Below are 20629 nucleotides of genomic sequence, written 5' to 3'. Positions count from 1 at the left end.
ACCCCTACCATGAAAAACAAACAGCCAGTCCATCTTTCTGAGAGGTTCAGAAACCTCTAAATACCTTAAGATATGCCTCTTGAAATCCAAGGGCCATAAAAAGGCAATACTCCACCGCTTCTCTTGCCCTGTTCAGAGACGGCAAGGAAATAGACTGATTCAAGCGAAAAGCAGAGACCACTTTTGGCAAAAATGAAGGAACAGTATGCAGCTGTATCACCCTTGCAGTCACTCGTAGAAACGGCTCCTGGCAAGAAAAGTCACGTAGTTCGGACACTCGATGCGCAGAACAAAATGCCACAAGAAACACTTTTTTTTTTTTAAAGGTCTGAAACCTTAAGGAAAGGTTACGCATTGGTTGAAAAGTAAGGCCTGCTAAAAAAATCCAAAACTAGATTAAGAATCCACAAGGGCACCAGTAACCACAAGGAAGGATGAAGATGCTTCACTCCTTTCAAGAAACGGGCCACATCTGGATAAGCAGACAAAGACCCACCATTCACCTGACCTCGGAAACAGGCAAGAGCTGTACCTTTAAGGAATTAAGGCCCAACCCTTTACTCAATCCATCCTGCAAAAATTCCAAAATGAGCAGGATCTTAACCGAATGAGGAAAAACCCCTCAATCTTCACACCAAGCCTCAAACACTTGCCAGACCCGCACATAGGCTAAGGAAGTGGAGAACTTTCTCACTCATAGCAAATTGGCAATCACTGCAGAAGAATATCCACTCTTCTGTAACCAAGCCCTCTCAAGTGCCATAACATAAGACAAAATCGATTTGGATGTTCATGAGGAACAGGCCCCTGCTATATCAGATTCCTGTGCGCCTGAAGGCGGAGGAGAAAGTCAACCAGAAGCCTTCGCAGATCTGCATACCACGGTCTTCTGGGTCAATCCTGTGCCACCAGAAGCACCATCCCCGTGTGACCCTCGACCTCCGACTCATTCTGCCCAACATGGGCCACGAGGGAAAGCATACAGCAACTTGCCTTCTAGCCACTCCTGCACGAGGGCTCTGGATCTCTCCTGCAACTGAAGAATGGAGGAACCTTTGCATTGCCAGGCGTCACAACAGGTCCAGAAACGGAAGGCCCCAGTGATCCACTATTAACCAAAATGCCACATTTGACAGTTCCCATTCTCTTGGATCCAGACTCTCCCTGCTGAGAAAGTCTGCTCTTACATTGTCTTTTCCTGCAATATGTGAGGCTGAGATCTCCTGAAGATGCATTTCCGCCCATTCCATAAGTTGGGCTATTTCCTGTGACACTTGCTGGCTCTTGGTTCCTTCCTTGCAGATTGATATAAGCCACTGTCATTGCATTGTCAGACATTATCCGGACCGCTCGACCCTGAAATCTGTTGCTGAACCGCAAGCATGCCAACCAGACCACATTGATGTTCCAGAGAGACACTTCTGCACTCCAGCGCCTTTGCGCTGTCAGCTTCTGACAATGAGCTCCCAAACCTGGAGGCTCGCATCTGTCGCGAGTACTAGGCCAGTCCAGTGATCTTAGGGAAACCCCCTTTCTTAAATGATCCACTTGTAATCACCACTGTAGTTGGGAGCAGACTTCCAACAGCAGGTCTTGAGACTGTGGGCTTCAGCAGAGTGTGCTTAAGAGGACGTATATGCACCCTCACCCACAGCACCACCTCCAGGGTTGTCATCAATCCAAGCACCTGAAGATAGGACCAGACTGTTGGGCATGTGTTCATCAACAGACGCACCTGCGCCTCCAGCTTATGAATATGGCTCTCTGGCAGGAACACCCTGCCCTGTTTTGTGTCGAACTGAACATAGAGATATTCCAGTGTCTGTGATGGCTGAATATTGCTCTTAGCCAGGTTCACGACCCAACCTAGCTCCTGCAACAAGGAGATCACCTTGCACAAGTCCTGGAGGCTCCCTTCCAGACTCTTGGCCCGAATCAGCAAGTCATCCAAATATGGTTGTACCAGGATCTCATCTTTTCTAAATTCCACCGCCACCATCATCATAACCTTGAAAAAGGCTCTGGGCGCAGTGGCCAAACCAAAAGGTAGACATCCCAAAATCGTGAAATGCAGAAATTGATGCTCTAGCTGTATGGGAATATACAGGTACACCTTGGACAGATTCAGAGACATCAGGAACTCCCCTGACTGTATCACTGAGTGCAAGTTTCCATGCGAAATCGAGTCACACGCAAATGACGATAGACTCCTTGGAAAGGTGTTGAGGTAGTGTGATTGGGTTTGAATAGGGACCAACATTTGTTAATCAAGGGAGCAGTGAGTCACTCAGGCTGACTAACTGAAGTTAGACTGTTTGTATTTCCCAACCCTCCCACCCCTCGCCCACCCACTCCTAGCTCATCCCTTAATTTATAGGCAGGTGTCACTTTCACAAAAAAAAAAAAAATCATCAACAAAAACTTTATTGAGAATTCAATCAGACCCCAGTAGGCCACTACCAGACATACAGTGAATTCACTAATACATTTAAAGGAAGTTAGACACATTCCTACTCCCATAGCAACCTAAAACTTAACCAGGAACTGATCAAAATTGAGATGAAGGCAGCAGTCCAGCAGCAAGAGGGGGGCTTCCCAGTCTTTTGCATCGAGTGTCACATGTATGATTTTTTACCCACCGGTGAGAAGTTGTACATGTGCATGCGATGCAAAGAGCTCCTGGCTCTCAGAGAACGAGTCCGATCTCTGGAGGCTAGAGTAGCAGACCTGGAGGAGCTGAGGCAGACAGAGAGGTATATAGATGAGACCTTCAGGGACATAGTAGTCAAGTCCCAACTTCAGACTGGCAGCCCTGGTGCTGCCTTGGAGGAAGAAGGTCTCATAATGGGAGAGCACCTACCAGGTGTAGCAGGAAAGGATCCTGTAGCAAGGACCTGCTCTCTAGGTGATGCATTGTCCTTTCGCACTGAGGATATCTCCCCAAGGCCTACTGCCCAGGAGGGAAGGGTTAGGTTGGCCATCATAGTTGGTGATTCGACTATTAGGAATGTAGATAGCTGGGTGGCGGGTGGGCGTGAGGATCGCCTGGTAACATGCCTACCTGGTGCGAAGGTGGCAGACCTCACGCGTCACCTAGATAGGATTTTAGACAGTGCTGGGGAGGAGCCGGCTGTCGTGGTACACGTGGGCACCAACGACATAGGAAAATGTGGGAGGGAGGTTCTGGAAGCCAAATTTAGGCTCTTAGGTAGAAAGATTAAATCCAGAACCTCCAGGGTAGCATTCTCTGAAATGCTCCGTTCCACGCACAGGTCACCAGAGGCAGGCAGAGCTCCGGAGTCTCAATGCGTGGATGAGACGATGGTGCAAGGAAGAGGGATTCAGTTTTGTTAGGAACTGGGGAACCTTTTGGGGAAGGGGGAGTCTCTTCCGAAGGGATGGGCTCCACCTTAACCAGGGTGGAACCAGACTGCTGGCGCTAACCTTTAAAAAGGAGATAGAGCAGCTTTTAAACTAGAACAAAGGGGAAAGCCGACAGTCGCTCAGCAGCGCATGGTTCGGAGAGAGGTATCTTTAAAGGATACTAATGATGCATTAGAATTAGGGCATCCAGACAGTGAGGTTCCACTAATTAGAAAAGTAGTCCAAGTGCCTGTAACTAAAAACTCACCTGAGCTAAAAAATTCTAACTTATCCCTATCAATTAAAAAGCAGAATAAAAATACAAACAAAAAACAAACTTTGAAATGTTTGTATGCTAATGCCAGAAGTCTAAGAAGTAAGATGGGAGAATTAGAATGTATAGCAGTAAATGATGACATAGACTTAATTGGCATCTCAGAGACATGGTGGAAAGAGGATAACCAATGGGACAGTGCTATACCGGGGTACAAATTATATCGCAATGACAGAGAGGAGCACTCGGGAGGAGGTGTGGCACTTTATGCCCGGGATGGCATAGAGTCCAACAGGATAAGCATCCTGCATGAGACTAAATACAAAATTGAATCTTTATGGGTAGAAATCCCTTGTGTGTCAGGGAAGACTACAGTGATAGGAGTATACTACCGTCCACCTGGTCAAGATGGTGAGATGGACAGTGAAATGCTAAGAGAAATTAGGGAAGCTAACCAAATTGGTAGTGCAGTAATAATGGGAGACTTCAATTACCCCAATATAGACTGGGTAAATGTATCATCGGGTCACGCTAGAGAGATAATGTTCCTGGATGGAATAAATGATAGCTTTATGGAGCAATTGGTTCAGGAACCGACGAGAGAGGGAGCAATTTTAGATCTAATTCTCAGTGGAGCACAGGACTTGGTGAGAGAGGTAACGGTGGTGGGGCCGCTTGGCAATAGTGATCATAATATGATCAAATTTGATTTAATGACTGGAAAAGGAACAGTGTGCAAATCCAAGGCTCTCGTGCTAAACTTTCAAAAGGGAAACTTTGATAAAATGAGAAAAATTGTTAGAAAAAAACTGAAAGGAGCAGCTACAAAAGTAAAAAATGTCCAAGAGGCGTGGTCATTGTTAAAAAATACCATTCTAGAAGCACAGTCCAGATGTATTCCACACATTAAGAAAGGTGGAAAAAAGGCAAAACGATTACCGGCATGGTTAAAAGGGGAGGTGAAAGAAGCTATTTTAGCCAAAAGATCTTCATTCAAAAATTGGAAGAAGGATCCAACAGAAGAAAATAGGATAAAGCATAAACATTGGCAAGTTAAATGTAAGACATTGATAAGACAGGCTAAGAGAGAATTTGAAAAGAAGTTGGCTGTAGAGGCAAAAACTCACAATAAAAACTTTTTTAAATATATCCGAAGCAGAAAGCCTGTGAGGGAGTCAGTTGGACCATTAGATGATCGAGGGGTTAAAGGGGCACTTAGAGAAGATAAGGCCATCGCGGAAAGATTAAATGATTTCTTCGCTTCGGTGTTTACTGAAGAGGATGTTGGGGAGGTACCCGTAATGGAGAAGGTTTTCATGGGTAATGATTCAGATGGACTGAATCAAATCACGGTGAACCTAGAAGATGTGGTAGGCCTGATTGACAAACTGAAGAGTAGTAAATCACCTGGACCGGATGGTATACACCCCAGAGTTCTGAAGGAACTAAAAAATGAAATTTCAGACCTATTAGTAAAAATTTGTAACTTATCATTAAAATCATCCATTGTACCTGAAGACTGGAGGATAGCAAATGTAATCCCAATATTTAAAAAGGGCTCCAGGGGCGATCCGGGAAACTACAGACCGGTTAGCCTGACTTCAGTGCCAGGAAAAATAGTAGAAAGTGTTCTAAACATCAAAATCACAGAACACATAGAAAGACATGGTTTAATGGAACAAAGTCAGCATGGCTTTACCCAGGGCAAGTCTTGCCTCACAAATCTGCTTCACTTTTTTGAAGGAGTTAATAAACATGTGGATAAAGGTGAACCGGTAGATATAGTATACTTGGATTTTCAGAAGGCGTTTGACAAAGTTCCTCATGAGAGGCTTCTAGGAAAAGTAAAAAGTCATGGGATAGGTGGCGATGTCCTTTCGTGGATTGCAAACTGGCTAAAAGACAGGAAACAGAGAGTAGGATTAAATGGGCAATTTTCTCAGTGGAAGGGAGTGGACAGTGGAGTGCCTCAGGGATCTGTATTGGGACCCTTACTGTTCAATATATTTATAAATGATCTGGAAAGAAATACGACGAGTGAGATAATCAAATTTGCAGATGACACAAAATTGTTCAGAGTAGTTAAATCACAAGCAGATTGTGATAAATTGCAGGAAGACCTTGTGAGACTGGAAAATTGGGCATCCAAATGGCAGATGAAATTTAATGTGATACATATAGGGAAAAATAACCCATGTTATAGTTACACAATGTTAGGTTCCATATTAGGAGCTACCACCCAGGAAAGAGATCTAGGCATCATAGTAGATAATACATTGAAATCGTCAGCTCGGTGTGCTGCAGCAGTCAAAAAAGCAAATAGAATGTTAGGAATTCTTAGGAAGGGAATGGTGAATAAAACGGAAAATGTCATAATGCTTCTGTATCGCTCCACGATGAGACCGCACCTTGAATACTGTGTACAACTGTGGTCGCTGCATCTCAAAAAAGATATAGTTGCGATAGAGAAGGTACAGAGAAGGGCAACCAAAATGATAAAGGGGATGGAACAGCTCCCCTATGAGGAAAGACTAAAGAGGTTAGGGCTGTTCAGCTTGGAGAAGAGACGGCTGAGGGGGAATATGATAGAGGTGTTTAAAATCAAGAGAGGTCTAGAATGGGTAAATGTGAATCGGTTATTTACTCTTTCGGATAATAGGAGGACTAGGAGGCACTCCATGAAGTTAGCATGTAGTACATTTAAAACTAATCGGAGAAAGTTCTTTTTCACTCACACAATGAAACTCTGCAATTTGTTGCCAGGGGATGTGGTTAGTGCAGTTAGTGTAGCTGGGCTTAAAAAAGGTTTGGATAAATTATTGGAGAAGTCCATTACCTGCTATTATTCAAGTTGACTTAGAAAATAGCCACTGCTATTACTAGCATCAGTAGCATGGGATATACTTAGTTTTTAGGTACCTACCAGGAACTTATATCTTGGATTGGCCACTGTTGGAAACTGGATGCTAGGCTTGATGGACCCTTGGTCTGACCCAGATTGGCATGTTCTTATTTTCTTATTTTATAATGTGCACACAAGTTACAAAATGGCTGCCTATCTGGGCGCATATTGATGCACATTTATTTATTTAACAGCTTTTCTATACCGACATTAGTACGCACATCATGTCAGTTTACATCAAACAATAGATGGAAAATACAATGAACAGGGTGGGGGGCGGGGACAAAATAAAGAAACATATTGCAGCAAGGTACTGCCGTAGGAGGTGTCTATACTGGAGAGCCTGATAATTTGTTAACTATCCAGTTCTCTTTAACTTACAAACTTACAGGCCGATACAGTAAGGTGCAGTAGAAAGAGGTGCGTTAGTGCCTGGCGCACCCGCGTTTGCCGCACGCACAGTTCGGATCACCTACCGCTCGATACTTTTTAATTTAAATGGCATGCAAATGCAAGCCGTGTCCAACGTACGTCCATGAAGCACAATCCATTTTACAGTATAGGCGCTATACAGCGCCTATACTGTATACATATTTCAAATGACGTTTGAAATGACAGGTACCAGGAAGTGGATGGTTCTCCTACAGACCCCGCTTTCTTGAGCGCCCGGCGCCAGCAAGCCCCAGCAGCCGGCGATCAGAGGCAGGGAGCACAACAAAGCACCCTCCTTCGGACGGACAAGAGAGACAAAATTTCACAGTCCCAAACCAACCCAATCCAAGCCCCAGCAGCGAGAGACGAAATTTAGCTGCCCAGTCCCAAACCAACCCAATCCACAGAAAAAAAATGCTTCTCGCACTTAGCCGCCCAGTCCCAAAACAAACCAATCCAATCCAAGCCCCAGCAGAGAGAGACGAAATTTCACAGTCCCAAACCAACCCAATCCAAGCCCCAGCAGAGAGAGACGAAATTTCACAGTACCAAACTTTCCCCCAGCCCCCGCTCACCTGCCCTGGCCGCGGCCACGCAAGCCCCCAGCAGCAGCAGAAGGGCGTCGAGAGAGAGCGGCTTCAGCAGCCCCGCCGGTGAAGATGAATACGTGCACCCCTGTACGTCCACAATATGGGTGCGCAAGGCAGCGAAGGCGCATGCGCACATGCCGTGACCGGCTGGACGTCGGAGGTCACGGCGTGTGCGCATGTGCCTTCGCTGCCTTGAGCGCCCATATTGGACCTACAGGCGAGATTTGTTATTCACCTTCGCCGGTGGGGCTGCTGAAGCCGCTCTCTCTTGCCGCCCTTCTACTTCTACTGCTGTTGCTGGGGGCTTGTGTGGCCGCGGCCAGGGCAGGTGAGCGGGGGCTGGGGGAAAGTTTGGGACTGTGAAATTTCGTCTCTCTCTGTTGGGGCTTGGATTGGGTTGGTTTGGTTTGGGACTGGGCGGCTAAGTGCGAGAAGCATTTTTTTTTCTGTGGATTGAGTTGGTTTGGGACTGGGCGGCTAAGTGCGAGAAGCATTTTTTTTCTGTGGATTGGGTTGGTTTGGGACTGGGCGGCTAAGTGCGAGAAGCATTTTTTTTCTGTGGATTGGGTTGGTTTGGGACTGGGCGGCTAAGTGCGAGAAGCATTTTGTTTCTGTGGATTGGATTGGTTTGGGACTAGGCGGCTAAATTTCATCTCTCTCTGCTGGGGCTTGGATTGGGTTGGGTTGGTTTGGTTTGGGACTGGGCGGCTAAGTGCGAGAAGCAATTTTTTTTCTGTGGATTGGGTTGGTTTGGGACTGGGCAGCTAAGTGCGAGAAGCATTTTTTTTTCTGTGGATTGGGTTGGTTTGGGACTGGGCGGCTAAGTTTACCACACTAATGCAAGGGTCAGGGTAGGCGGTAAATTAGTAGGTTAAAGACGCAGCAAGATAGCAGGTTAAAAAGGCGATAGTCGGGGTGCACTTTACTGTATGGGAGGGAATAGCTAATCGGATCGTTTACATACATATGCATGCCGCGGGCGGAAAGGGATACACGTCGAGTTAAAGAAGCGGTAAGGATCGGTAAAAACAGATAGTGAATCGCTGGTTAGACTTACGCGGCGAAATTGTGAGTACACAGCGGGTTAGAAACAGGGTAACTGCGGCCGCGCTTTACTGTATCAGCCTGTTAGAAAGGCATATTAACGTACTGACTAGGAGAGGCATGAGGTTAAAGGTAAGGCGAGGAAGCTGAGGTTAAAGGTAAGGCGAGGAAGCTGAGGTATAAAGGTACATAGATCTAGTCTGGATATGCCTGATGGAAGAGCCAGGTCTTTAGCATTTTCTTGAATTTAAAAGGGGCAGGGCTCGAGACGGAGGTTTGTAAGTAGACCATTCCAATGAGTGGGGCCAGCAATAGATAGGGCACGATCCCTTGTTGAGGTGAGGCGAGCATTCTTGAGGAATGGGATATGAAGGGTACCTTTGAGGTTTGCTCTGGTTGGGCAGGAGGTGTGTGTGGGTCGAAAAGGTTCATTGAGCCATGTGGCATTGTTTTTGTATATGGATTTGTGAATTATTGTGAGGGTCTTAAATAGGATGCGAGCCAGTGGAGCTCTTTGAGGATGGGGGTTATTTGGTCAGATTTGCGTGCATTCATGATGGTTCTGGTGGTGGCATTCTGCAGCATTTGAAGATGTTTGATCATGGAGAAGGGAAGGCCTAGATACAAAGAATTGCAGTAGTCCAGTTTGGATGAGAGGGTTGCTTGTATGACTGTTTGGAGGTCGTGAGTGTGGAGTAAGGGTTTGAGGTTTTTTTTTATGACGTTGAGCTTGTAAAAGCCTTCTTTTAGGATGGAATTGATGTGTCTTTTTAGGTTTAGGTGTTGATCAATTAGAACACCCAGGTTTCGTACTGGGGCTGTGAGGTGAGGGTGCTGGGAGCTGGGTCATTAGCGATGAAGGGGAGGTTTGATATGGGACGGTAATTGGCAGGATCTTTGGGGTCTAGGGTAGGTTTTTTGAGCAGGGGTTTGACAACTGCGTGCTTTAAGGAGTCCGGGACTGCGCCATTGGAGAGGGAGCAATTAATGATGTCTGCTAATGGTTTGGCAATAGTGTTGGGAATGGTTAGGAGGGTTTTGGTGGGAATGGTATCGGAGGGATGGGAGGCGGGTTTGATCTTTTTGAGTATGGACTCAATTTCCTTGGAGGATATGAGGTCGATAGAGTCTAATGAGGCATTGTGAGAGGTGTTGTGGTTGGGGGACATAGTGGGGGAAATGTCAGGGAATCGAATGAGGATGTTTGTTATTTTATTGTAGAAAAAGAGGGCGAGTTCCTCGCATTTATTGCTGGCTTCGTTGTCAGCGATGGGAGGGGGGGGGGCGGATTTGGTAAGTGCAGCGACATAGGAGAACAGGGCTTTGGGATTGTACATGTATTCATGTATTTTGGATGCGTATAGTCTCGTTTAGTTTTTAGGATTGAGAGTCGGTAGGCATGTAGAGTAGATTTGTAAGAGGTAGTGTGTTGCTGGATTGGGGCTTTACACCAGATTCTCTCTCTCAGTCTAAGGTTGTTTTTCATTTGCTGTAATTCTGTAGTGTACCATGGTTTGTTGTTCGAATGTGCAGGGTTTTGCTTGCGGGTGGTGAGAAGACAGAGTTTGTTAGCTATGTCATAGGTGAGTTTATTCCATGAGCAGAGGGCAGTTTTGGGAGAGGAGCAGTCTAGTTTAGTCAGGGATTCGGTTAGTGCGGCGGTTAGATTCTCAGAGGAGCAGGATTTTCTAAAGGAGGAGGAGTTATTGTGAGGAAGATTACAGGTGGGGGAGGAGTTTATGGTGAGGGTAGTCTCGATGAGTGAGTGGTCTGACCAGGGTACTGGAGTACAAGAGGTGGTCGAAGGGTGCATGGATGCAAGAGTTAATGAAAATGAAGTCTAGGGTGTGCCCAGCTTTATGAGTGGGGGTGGAGATAATCTGGGTGAAGCCTATGGCCTGAAGTGAGTCAAGAATGGTTTTGCATGAAGGAGATAGGGGTGTGGAGTCCACATGGATATTGAAGTCTCCAAGTAGGATGGCAGGTTTTTCAATATTGATATTGTTGGAAATTAATTCTATAAGAGGGGAGAGATTATTTATTTTATTTAATAACTTTTAATATACCGACATTTGTAGGACACATCACGCCGGTTTACAAATAACTCAAAGAAGGCAGAAAATTACAATGAACGCGGTAGGGGGAGAGGGGTGCAGGCAAGAAGGGAGGAGAGGGGGGAAGGGGCAAGAGCAGCGGGAAGGATAGAGGGCAGAAGAGCAAGAAGTGAAAGGAATAAACCATAATGAACGGTAAGAAAAAACATATCTACAGCAATTCTTTAAATGAAAAACAATACAGGCAGAGAACTTATTTACATCATTTCCTTAGGTCACCTCCATAGCGGACGGAGTAAATGGAAAGAAAAAAACATGGGAGAGTTAGGTGCAAAAAATAGGATGGAGACACCTCAAAAGCGGACGGAGTAAATAGATAGAAAAATGGGTGGGTTAGGTACGAAAAAAATGATGGAGGACGGAGACAGATGTGTAGAGGGGATGAAGGCTATGTCTGATTGACATCTGGGTAGGCTTGCCTGAAGAGCCATGTCTTGATGCCTTTCTTGAAGGTGTGTAAGGAAGGTTCAAGGCGTAGATAGGGGGAAAGTGAATTCCAGAGGGTAGGGCCGGCAATGGTTAAAGCTCTTTCTCTGGTATTGGTGAGGTGTGCGGTTTTGAGGGGTGAGGGTGTGCATGGTGCCTGCGAGGGCGGTTCTAGTGGGGAGATTAGAGGTACGGAAGCGTGGCATGTCCTTGAGCCATGCAGGATTATTTTTATGCAGCGCATTGTGAAGGATGGTGAGGGTTTTGTATTGAATACGGAAGGGGATCGGTAGCCAGTGCAGGTCCTTTAGTATGGGGATTATGTGTTCAGTCTTGTGGGTATTAGTTATGATTCTCGCCATAGCATTCTGTAGGATTTGTAGGGACTTGATGGTGGACAAAGGGAGGCATAACAGGAGGGAATTGCAATAATCCAGTTTAGTCAAGATGGTTGTCTGCAAGACTAATCGAAAGTCTTGGGCATAAAGGAGTGGTTTAAGTTTAAGGATGTGGAGTTTGTAGAAACCCCCCTTTAGTAGGGACTTAATGTGTGGTTTAAAGTTGAGGTGTTGGTTTAAATTGAAATAACCCAACCACCCTTATGTTTTCATCAATATTAAAGGTATAGATTTATTATTAAATTGCTCCCATTGTTCTTTCGAATTAGGCTCTTTCTAATTATGTAATCCTTAATTTGTAATTTATTAAAAATTAATAAAGAGATAATAATAAAGTTGAGGTGTTGGTCTAGAGCAACTCCTAGGTCTCTTACAGAGCGTAAAGGTGAGTGGGTTAACGTGGGGACAGAAACGGGAGAGTTGTGTATTCTGGTTGATTGAAGATGACGAGGATTTCAGTTTTTGCTGCATTGAGTGTGAGGTGGAGGTTGGCTAAAAGGGAGTTAATGGTGGCAAGGCAGGATTCCCTGTATTGCAGGGAAGCCTTAAGTGTTGTTTGAATGGAGATGAGAATTTGCACATCATCAGCATACAGGAAAAAGTTCAGACCTAGGTCAGAGAGAAGGTGGCAGAGAGGAGGAAGGTAGATATTAAAAAGCGTGGAGGATAGTGAAGATCCTTGGGGGGACACCTTGGGATGTGCGAGGATTCACACTTATCAATTTGTACTAAATATTCTCTATGGGTGAGATAAGAGGAGAACCAAGATAGAGTGGTGTCGGAGATGCCTATCTCTGCCAACCGGGAAAGAAGGATTTGGTAGTTAACAGTGTCAAAGGCTGCAGAAATATCAAGGATGGCAAGGAGGTATGATTTCCCTTGGTCCATGCCTATGAGGATGGTGTCAGTGATTGCTAAAAGGAGATTTTCGGTATTACGACCTTTCCGGAAGCCAAATTACGGACGGTGGAGGATATTGTGGTCCTCGAGGAAGTCAGTGAGTTGCATGTTGACTACCTTCTCAAGGATCTTGGAGATGAAAGGCAGGTTGGAGATGGGCCTGTAGTTTGCTGGGTCAGTGGGGTCAAGGGTGGGTTTTTTTTAAGAAGGGGTTTGACCACAGCAAGTTTAAGGGGATCTGGGACTTTGCCGAAGGAAAGTGAGCAATTAATCATGTCTGCTAATGGTTTAGCAATAGTGGTAGGTATGGAGAGGAGGGTTTTTGAGGGGATTGGGTCTGAGGTGTGAGAGGCTGGTTTCATCTTTTTTAAGATAGTTTCTATCTCCAGGGTGGAAGTGAGATTGAGGGACCCAAAGCGGCGACTGGTGGTGTTAGGGAGAGGGGAGGTGGGGGAGGGGTTGGTAGGGAAACGTAGGAGAATACTGTTGATTTTGCTCTGGAAATACCTTGCGAGTTCTTCGCATTTTATATTGGTATTTCCTCCGTTGGAGGTGGGGGTGGAGGATTTTGTAAGATCTGCAACATAGGAGAATAGGACATTAGAGTTGAATTGGTAGCCATGAATTCTGGATGAGTAGAAGTCCCGTTTGGCTTGGAGGGTGGCTTGACGGTAGTTGTACAGAGTCTGTTTGTATATACTGCTTTGTGTGTGGTGGAGGGTTGTCTGCGCCAGATGCGTTCTTTAGCTCTGAGTCTTTTTTAGCTCGTTGGTGTACCATGGTTTTTCATCTCTAGTAGAGAGGGGGATTTCTTTATGGACCATTGGGCAGAGTTCATCAGCTATGATGCTGGTAATGTTATTCCACGATTGTAAGGCTGAATCTGGGTTGGAGAGGTCAATGTTCTTAGTAGCTTTATCAAGCACTAGGGTAAGTTCCTCTGAGGAACAAGGTTTGCGGAAGGATATAGTTTTATTCTGTGTTTGTGAGATCTTGGCGGGGATAATGGTAGTGAGGAGGGCATTGATGATGAAGTGGTCAGACCAAGGAATGGGGGTGGCTACCGGAGTGTTGGGTACTGAGATATGGGAGTTAACGAAGAGGAGGTCGAGGGTGTGACCTGCTCTGTGTGTTGGCATTGTAATAAGCTGTCTGAAGCCTAAGGCTTTGAGGGTAATCAAGGGTTTCGCAGGCAGGAGTTGTCAGGCAGACGTCTACATGGAGATTAAAATCTCCGAGTATGATAGCAGACGGTCGGGCTCAAGGTTGTCAGCGATAAATTCTATGAGGGGGGAGGGGTCATGATCGAGTATGCGTGGGGAGGCGTAGATAAGGCATACCTGAAGAGCGTTAGATTTAAATAGCCCTATCTCTAGTTTGGGAGGGGGTTGGGAGGGTTGGAGTTTGAGGTTCAGGTGTTTTCTGGCAGCCAAAAGTAACCCTCCACCTCTTTTTTTTGGGTCTCAGGATGGAGAAGATGTCGTAGGTCTGTTGGGGGAGCTGGTTAAGGAAGACATGGTCTGAATCCTTTAGCCAAGATTCAGTAATAGCACATAAGTCAGAGTTGTTGTCAGTGAGCATGTCATGGAGGATATGTGCTTTTTTAAGGATAGATTGAGCATTGAATAACGAAATGGTTAGCGTTGCTAGGCCTAGAAGTTGTGTGAGAGGTGAGATCATGATGGGGACTAAGGATTTCCGGGGGTAGAGTGGATGAGTTTGTGTTATGATAGTTTTACACAGGGAGGGGTGGTGCACAATAGGGATTGTCGAATGACACATGTCAACCCACAGGTAAAGGGAGGCAGTTAGATAATGAGCTAATGTATCTGACTGGGGTTACCAGGCAGCAAAAGGAAGTCAGAGGTTAACCCTCAGAAAGTGAATTGCACAACGTAATTAAGATACAGAGTAGCTGGATTACACAATTACAGGACTATACAGACTCAAAAGGCAGTAAGTGGACTGCAGAAAAATTAGGATAAGAGGCAAGTCTCGGTAGTAAAATGTCTTATATGCAGGGGGACTCCCCAGACCAGGGTAGTGTAAACAATGGGGAAAAAACAAAATAAAACCTCCTGGAAGGAGGACGGGGAGGAGAAGGATGAGGAGGGGAGCAGGAAGTGGGTGATTTAAGGGGGAGGGGGGGAGGGAGAAGTGTGTCACAAAGTTGGCACAAAGGGGCGCACTAAGGGGCAGGCCCCTTAGTTCCGCTCCTTCGGCGCACGACGCCTGCGAAGGCCTTGTCTACACCCTCCCCCCCCCCCCAGAAGGCCCGGGGGGGGGGAGTGTAGGCAAGGCAGATTTGGAGTTCAGGGGATTTGAACAGGCCAATTTCGTATTGGGGGGGGGGGCGGGGGCGCTGATGTTCAATGGTCTGAATTTGAGGTTCTTTTTGGCAGCAAGGAGAATGCCTCCTCCTCTTTTTTTGGGTCTCGGAATGGAGAATATATCGTAAGTTGTTGTGGGGAATTGGTTTAGGTTTACAGTGTCCGTGTCCTTGAGCCAGGTTTCCGTAACTGCGCAGATTTCAGGTTTGCAGTCAAGGAGGAGGTCGTCTAGGATGTGTGTTTTTTTGGATAGGGACTGGGCATTGAATAGGACTAGGGATAAGGTGGTGAGTCCTAAGAGTTGTGTTACTGGTGAGATTAGGATAGGGAGGAGGGATTTGCGCTGGGCTGGTGGGTTTGTAAGATGTAGGCGATGGGTTCTGTGTGAGGGGTGGTGTATACGGGGGATGGGAAAGGTAGAGATGTTGGAGCCAGAAAAGGGGGGGCATGGCTGCGGGGTTGAATGTAGGAGGTGGAGGTGTGGGGGATATAGTAGAGTGTCATGGAGATACAATTCGGGCAGAGTAAGTTGCAAGAGTTAGCAGATTGTTACAATGTTGTGGGAGACAAGTAGCACATATGACCAAAGATTAAGAATATATGTAGCAAGTATATGTATAGTAAAAGTGTATAGTATATTTACTGTCAGGTGGTAGGCATTAGGCTGTGAAAGTCCATTAGGTCCAAATAAGAGTTCTTGCCTGCAGTTCCTGGGCGGAAGATGGGGGCACACTAAGGGGCGCACCAAGGGGCAGGCCCCTTAGGTTGCGCTCCTTCGTGCACACGGCGCCGCGGATGAGAGCCCTGATTTAAAGGGCTTTGCTGCCTCCCTCCCAGGCGCTGACGTCAGCGCAGCTCCCACCTTGTATTTATTTATTTATTTTTATATACCGTCATTCGATCTGAGATATCACATCAGTTTACATTCAGGTACTGTAGGTATTTCCCTATCCCCAGAGGGCTTACAATCTAGGTTTTGTACCTGAGGCAATGGAGGGTAAAGTGACCAACGTCACAAGGAGCATCAGTGGGACTCGAACCCTGTTCTCCTGGTTCGTAGCCCACTGCTCTAACCACTAGGCTATTCCTCCTCCTAATTGGTAGATCAGTGGAGCTCAGGGAGGGTTCAGGGAGAGGCACATCCGGGGCGTCCGTGTGGTCTCCGGGTCGGCGGCGGGGCGAGTGAGGAGGTCGACGGGCTCTTGCCCCGAAAGGGCAGCGCCGATCGCACGAGCCAGGCTGTCCGTGCAGGCAGGTAGGCAGAGAAGGGTAGTAACCAAAGTGCACCCATGCCGCAGTTTGAAAGTTACCATCCCCGAGAGGAGGTCAAGGAGGCTATGGAAGCTCTCATCAAAGATCATCTTATGAATCTTCAGGCTCTCTTCAGTACTGCTTCCAAACTGGTGGGATCCTCCAAGTGTCCACAGGATTAACCCTGAGTGGGTGATAGTAGTAGGCGTTAGGTGACGGAAGGATCCAAGATCTTTCTCAGATTCACTCCAACTGTCCTCATATCTCAATCCCTTCTGCCTTTTGGCACTTGGAACTCTCTACTTGCTTTCTGAATCTTTCCCGCCACAGATCACGCAAATTAATCCAGGACTAACAGCATTTGTTTTATAATTCACCTTGATGTGTTTGTAAAACGCAAGAGATCAGATTGAAAATACATACATTTGTTCTCATGAACTTTCTTTTCAGATACCCAGGTACACCTTTCTTCTGCCATCTCCTATCTAATTCAGACACTGCAGCAAGTGTAACCTTGAGCCAGTAACATTACATATCATTCTAAAGTGATGACTAAGACTTTTCTCCCTGGGGACTCTGGAGGCTAACTTTACAGTATCCCATAGTCCCTGCTGCTCAGAAAACAAGAATCAGATTTGGGAATGGAATCTGGGTCTCCCACATGAATGTGCTGCGGAGTCATTAGGCCAGCCTATGTGGAGGTCTTTTTGTTTGTTTTTTTTCCAAACCAAAAACATCTTACCTCAAATGAACAATCAAGATGTCTTTCATTCTTCTTGTGCAGCATTCCCTTTAGTTCTATCTTCTCAACACTCACTATAGAAATAGATAGATATCTGTGTTATGATTTGCCCAGATACCAGAATTCTGATTCATTAAGCATCCTGACTTTTACGGTCTGGGAAACAAATAAGCAAAGGGGTAATTTGCTGATGTGGCTATTACTACCCTTAACCAATAAGCAACTCCAACATTGCTCTCTACTTCAACGGCAAGAAGTAACAGGGAATTGGACTCAGACAGCAGCCAACAAGGGCCCTGACTTTTATAGTCTGGGAAACTGAAGTATGGGGATGACCTGCACGGTGCGGGAGATACTACCATAATCTTGCGGGGCATACTGAATGGACCGTTTGATCCTTTTCTGCTGTCATTTCTATGTTTCTAACAAAGTTTAAAATTTGGGCCTCAGATGCACTTAGTGCAAGGTGGCCTTCTGCAAGTCATCAAACAAGAAATGAAATACATGTACTAGGCAATAATGTGTTTTCCCAGAGAAATGGGCTGTTTGAAAATTGCCCACCCTTAATGTAGGTAAAATTATGCGCTTTATTCTATGACTGTAATTTTACCAGTATTGTCTGGAAGCATTCTTGAGGGTACGTTTAAGTCAGGAGAAGAAAGTAACTAACATGTATATGAAATTTTCAAATTAATACATGCTATTTCCAAAGGAAAAAAATGCCTGCAGAAAAAGCAGGCACAAATCTTTACAGATATTTTTCCTCAGGGTAAAGCAAAATTGCTTACCTTGTAATAGGTGTTATCCCAGGACAGCAGGATGTAGTCCTCACATATGGGCGACATCAGTAACGGAGCCCTATGCGGGAAAAACTTCTGTCAAAGTTTCTAGAAACTTTTGACTGGCAGCCTGAGGCTACTGAGCATGCCCGGCATGCCATGATATTCCCTGCCACAGGGGTTTCACTTCAGTCTCATATGTAGCAATAAGCTTTAGCAAAAATAAAATAAAAGGTATGAGGCCCAACTCCGCGGGGTGGCAGGTGGGTTTCGTGAGGACTACATCCTGCTGTCCTGTCCTTACAAGGACAGGACAGCAGGATGTCCTGTCCTTACAAGGTAAGCAATTTTGCTTTATCCCAGGACAAGCAGGATGCTAGTCCTCACATATGGGTGATTAGCAAGCTAGAGGCTGAGACATTCTCTATGAAGGCAGCAGTGATGTGTTGTTGTGGAAATGAGTCAGCCGAAGATCACAGCAGATTGGTTGTAGAAGGAGTTGGGATTAGAGTGGAAACAAGTTCTTTAAGACAGATTGTCCATAGGCTGAATCTTGTCATCCTTGTTTGTCCAGACAGTAATGAGCTACAAAGGTGTGAAGAGAACTCCATGTTGCTGCTTTACATATGTCAAGGATTGGCAAGTGAGCTACTGAGGTTGACATTGCTTTTACTGAATGTGCCTTTATTCGCCCTTGGAGAGGAAGGCCTGCTTTTTCATAGCAAAACTGTATGCAATCTGCTAGCCAGTTGGATAGAGTATGTTTACCCACTGCTTTACCCGGTTTGTTTGGATCATAGGAAACAAAGAGTTGATTGGATTTTCTGAGGGCTGAAGTGCGGTTTAAATAAAAGGACAATGCACGTTTACAGTCCAAAGTGTGTAAAGCTCTTTCCCCTTGGTGAGAATGAGGCCTTGGAAAGAATGTGGGTAAAACTATGGATTGATTCAAGTGGAATTCCGTAACTACCTTGGGGAGGAATTTTGAATGTGTATGGAGTACCACTCTGTCATGTAGGAACTTTGTATAAGGTTCGTATGTGACAAGTGCTTGTAACTCATTCACTCTCCTAGCTGATGTAATGGCTAGGAGTAAGATAGTTTTCCATGTGAGAAATTTAAGATCACAGGAATCTGTGTGTTCGAAAGGAGAACACATGAGTCCTGTTAAAACCAGATTCAGGGGGAGCCTAAGCCGAGGAGAACCGCACCTGAGAGGGAGCAAGGGCGAACGGGACTGTGCCGGTGAGCTAGAGAGCTGTCTCCCGCCCCACCCAACGTCATCATTACCCGACGCCAGCTGACTGCATTTAAACAGCAGAGCAGCGGCAGTATTCGGGAGCCTAAGCCGAGGAGAACCGCACCTGAGAGGGAGCGAGGGCGAACGGGACTGTGCCGGTGAGCTAGAGAGCTGTCTCCCGCCCCACCAGACGTCATCATTACCCGACGCCAGCTGACTGCATTTAAACAGCAGAGCAGTGGCGCGCAGCCAAAGCCGCGCGCCAAATGGGCGCGCCCCTGGAGAAAATTTTGAGGAGGAAGAGTCCTTCATTTCAAAATGGGGAAGAAGCGGAAAATGAAGGTTTTAACATCTACACCGGTGGCAAAAGAACAAAGAGGACCGATGGACTCACACTTAATAAGAAGGGTGAGTTATACCTCTAAGGAGGCCCCCCAAAATCGCTTTCGTCTGGGGCTACAGCGAGTCCCGCCCAGGATCAGATATCCATAAGTACCTCAAGTAGTGTAGGGGTATCTAAAGGATTTACCCCTAACACAGGTGGGGTGGTAACAGCTGAAGATAGGGATAAAGATCTTCTGGACCAGGCTGCAGCCAGTATTGAAGGAGTGGAGGAGGGAATGGCTGCACCAGACCCAGAGAACATATCTCTAGTAGACATCTGGAAAGCGATTACAAACATGGAAAGGAGGCTCTCTCAATCCATGGCCCAAGCTACTGTTTTCTCTAGTGAGATAAAAGGGGAACTGAACGACCACAGGAAAAGAATAGAACAAATTGAAATTGCTAATACTGCTATGAGCTCTCAGATAACAGCTTTACAGACTACTTGGACTTCTTTCATCAAAGACACTTTGGTTATATATAAAAATTTGGAAGGGTTAGAAAATGATATGCGGAGGAAAAATTTACGCTTTCTAAATTTTCCCGTTACTAGATTGTTATCGGCGCAAGAATTATTTAAAAAATCTCTTTGAGAAATATTGAGTATTACATCAGAAATTCTTATTTCTAAGATATACTACCTATCAAATTCCAGGAGAGAAGGTATAGCCCCAGATGGTGGAATAGATGTGTTAGTTGACAATAGCCCTAATTTAACATCATTTCTTGAGGCTTCTGAAGATAACATCCCAACAAGGGCAACTTTGATAGTTACCTTTGTTGCTGAACAGGACAAAAATCTAGTCCTGCAAAAATACTTTAAAAATACAAGTTTCTTGTTCTGTGGTAAGATAGTTCAAGTTTTCCCTGATGTATCGAGAAATACTCAGATGAGAAGGAAACAATTTCTTTTGATGAGACGAGTGTTGGCTCTTGGAGCCACCTTTTTTCTCAAATTTCCGTGTAAGTGTATTATAACACTACACAAAAACAAGTTTGTTTTCCTTGATCCTTCTCATCTAGAAATGTTTCTTAAGGATAAAGGTAGTTGAGGGAGTTGTAATCGTTTATATGGATATATTGTATACTGGTCAGAAAAGTGTATACTCTCCTGAGATGTTCATAAATGTATGATTATTTTTCTATGATCATTTATTCCTTTTGTAAGCTCCCCATAATGTGGACTTAATCATTGGAAATGTGGAATTGATATTGTTTTCTTAAATTTGAATGTGATGTATTAGAAGCCAATTTTGCTTATTTTCTTTTCATTGTAAAATGTATGAGAAATCAAATAAAGTATAAATAAAAAACAAACAAACCAGATTCAGATCCCATTCTGTGACTGGAGGCCGAATTGGTGGTTTAAGGTGAGTTAAACTTCTCATAAACCTACTGACAAGAGGTTGTGTGGATATAGGTGCATCTCCCATCTTGTTATGATAAGCTGAGATTGCACT

General features: G+C 45.4%; 1 protein-coding gene across 3 annotated transcripts in view; it reads right to left on the bottom strand.

The window, feature by feature from the left end:
- Positions 1–20629, bottom strand: part of ZCCHC14 (zinc finger CCHC-type containing 14) — a 307427-nt gene that overhangs the window by 217840 nt on the left and 68958 nt on the right. For all 3 annotated transcript variants that reach the window (XM_029608037.1, XM_029608038.1, XM_029608036.1), the window contains one exon: positions 16767–16840. In XM_029608037.1, coding sequence (XP_029463897.1) covers positions 16767–16840 — 74 coding nt within the window. The remainder of the gene's footprint in view (positions 1–16766; positions 16841–20629) is intronic.

Source organism: Rhinatrema bivittatum, chromosome 7 (assembly GCF_901001135.1).
Source record: "Rhinatrema bivittatum chromosome 7, aRhiBiv1.1, whole genome shotgun sequence".
In the NCBI taxonomy this organism is placed as follows: Eukaryota; Metazoa; Chordata; class Amphibia; order Gymnophiona; family Rhinatrematidae; genus Rhinatrema; species Rhinatrema bivittatum.
This window is presented reverse-complemented; position numbering and strand designations above follow the sequence as displayed.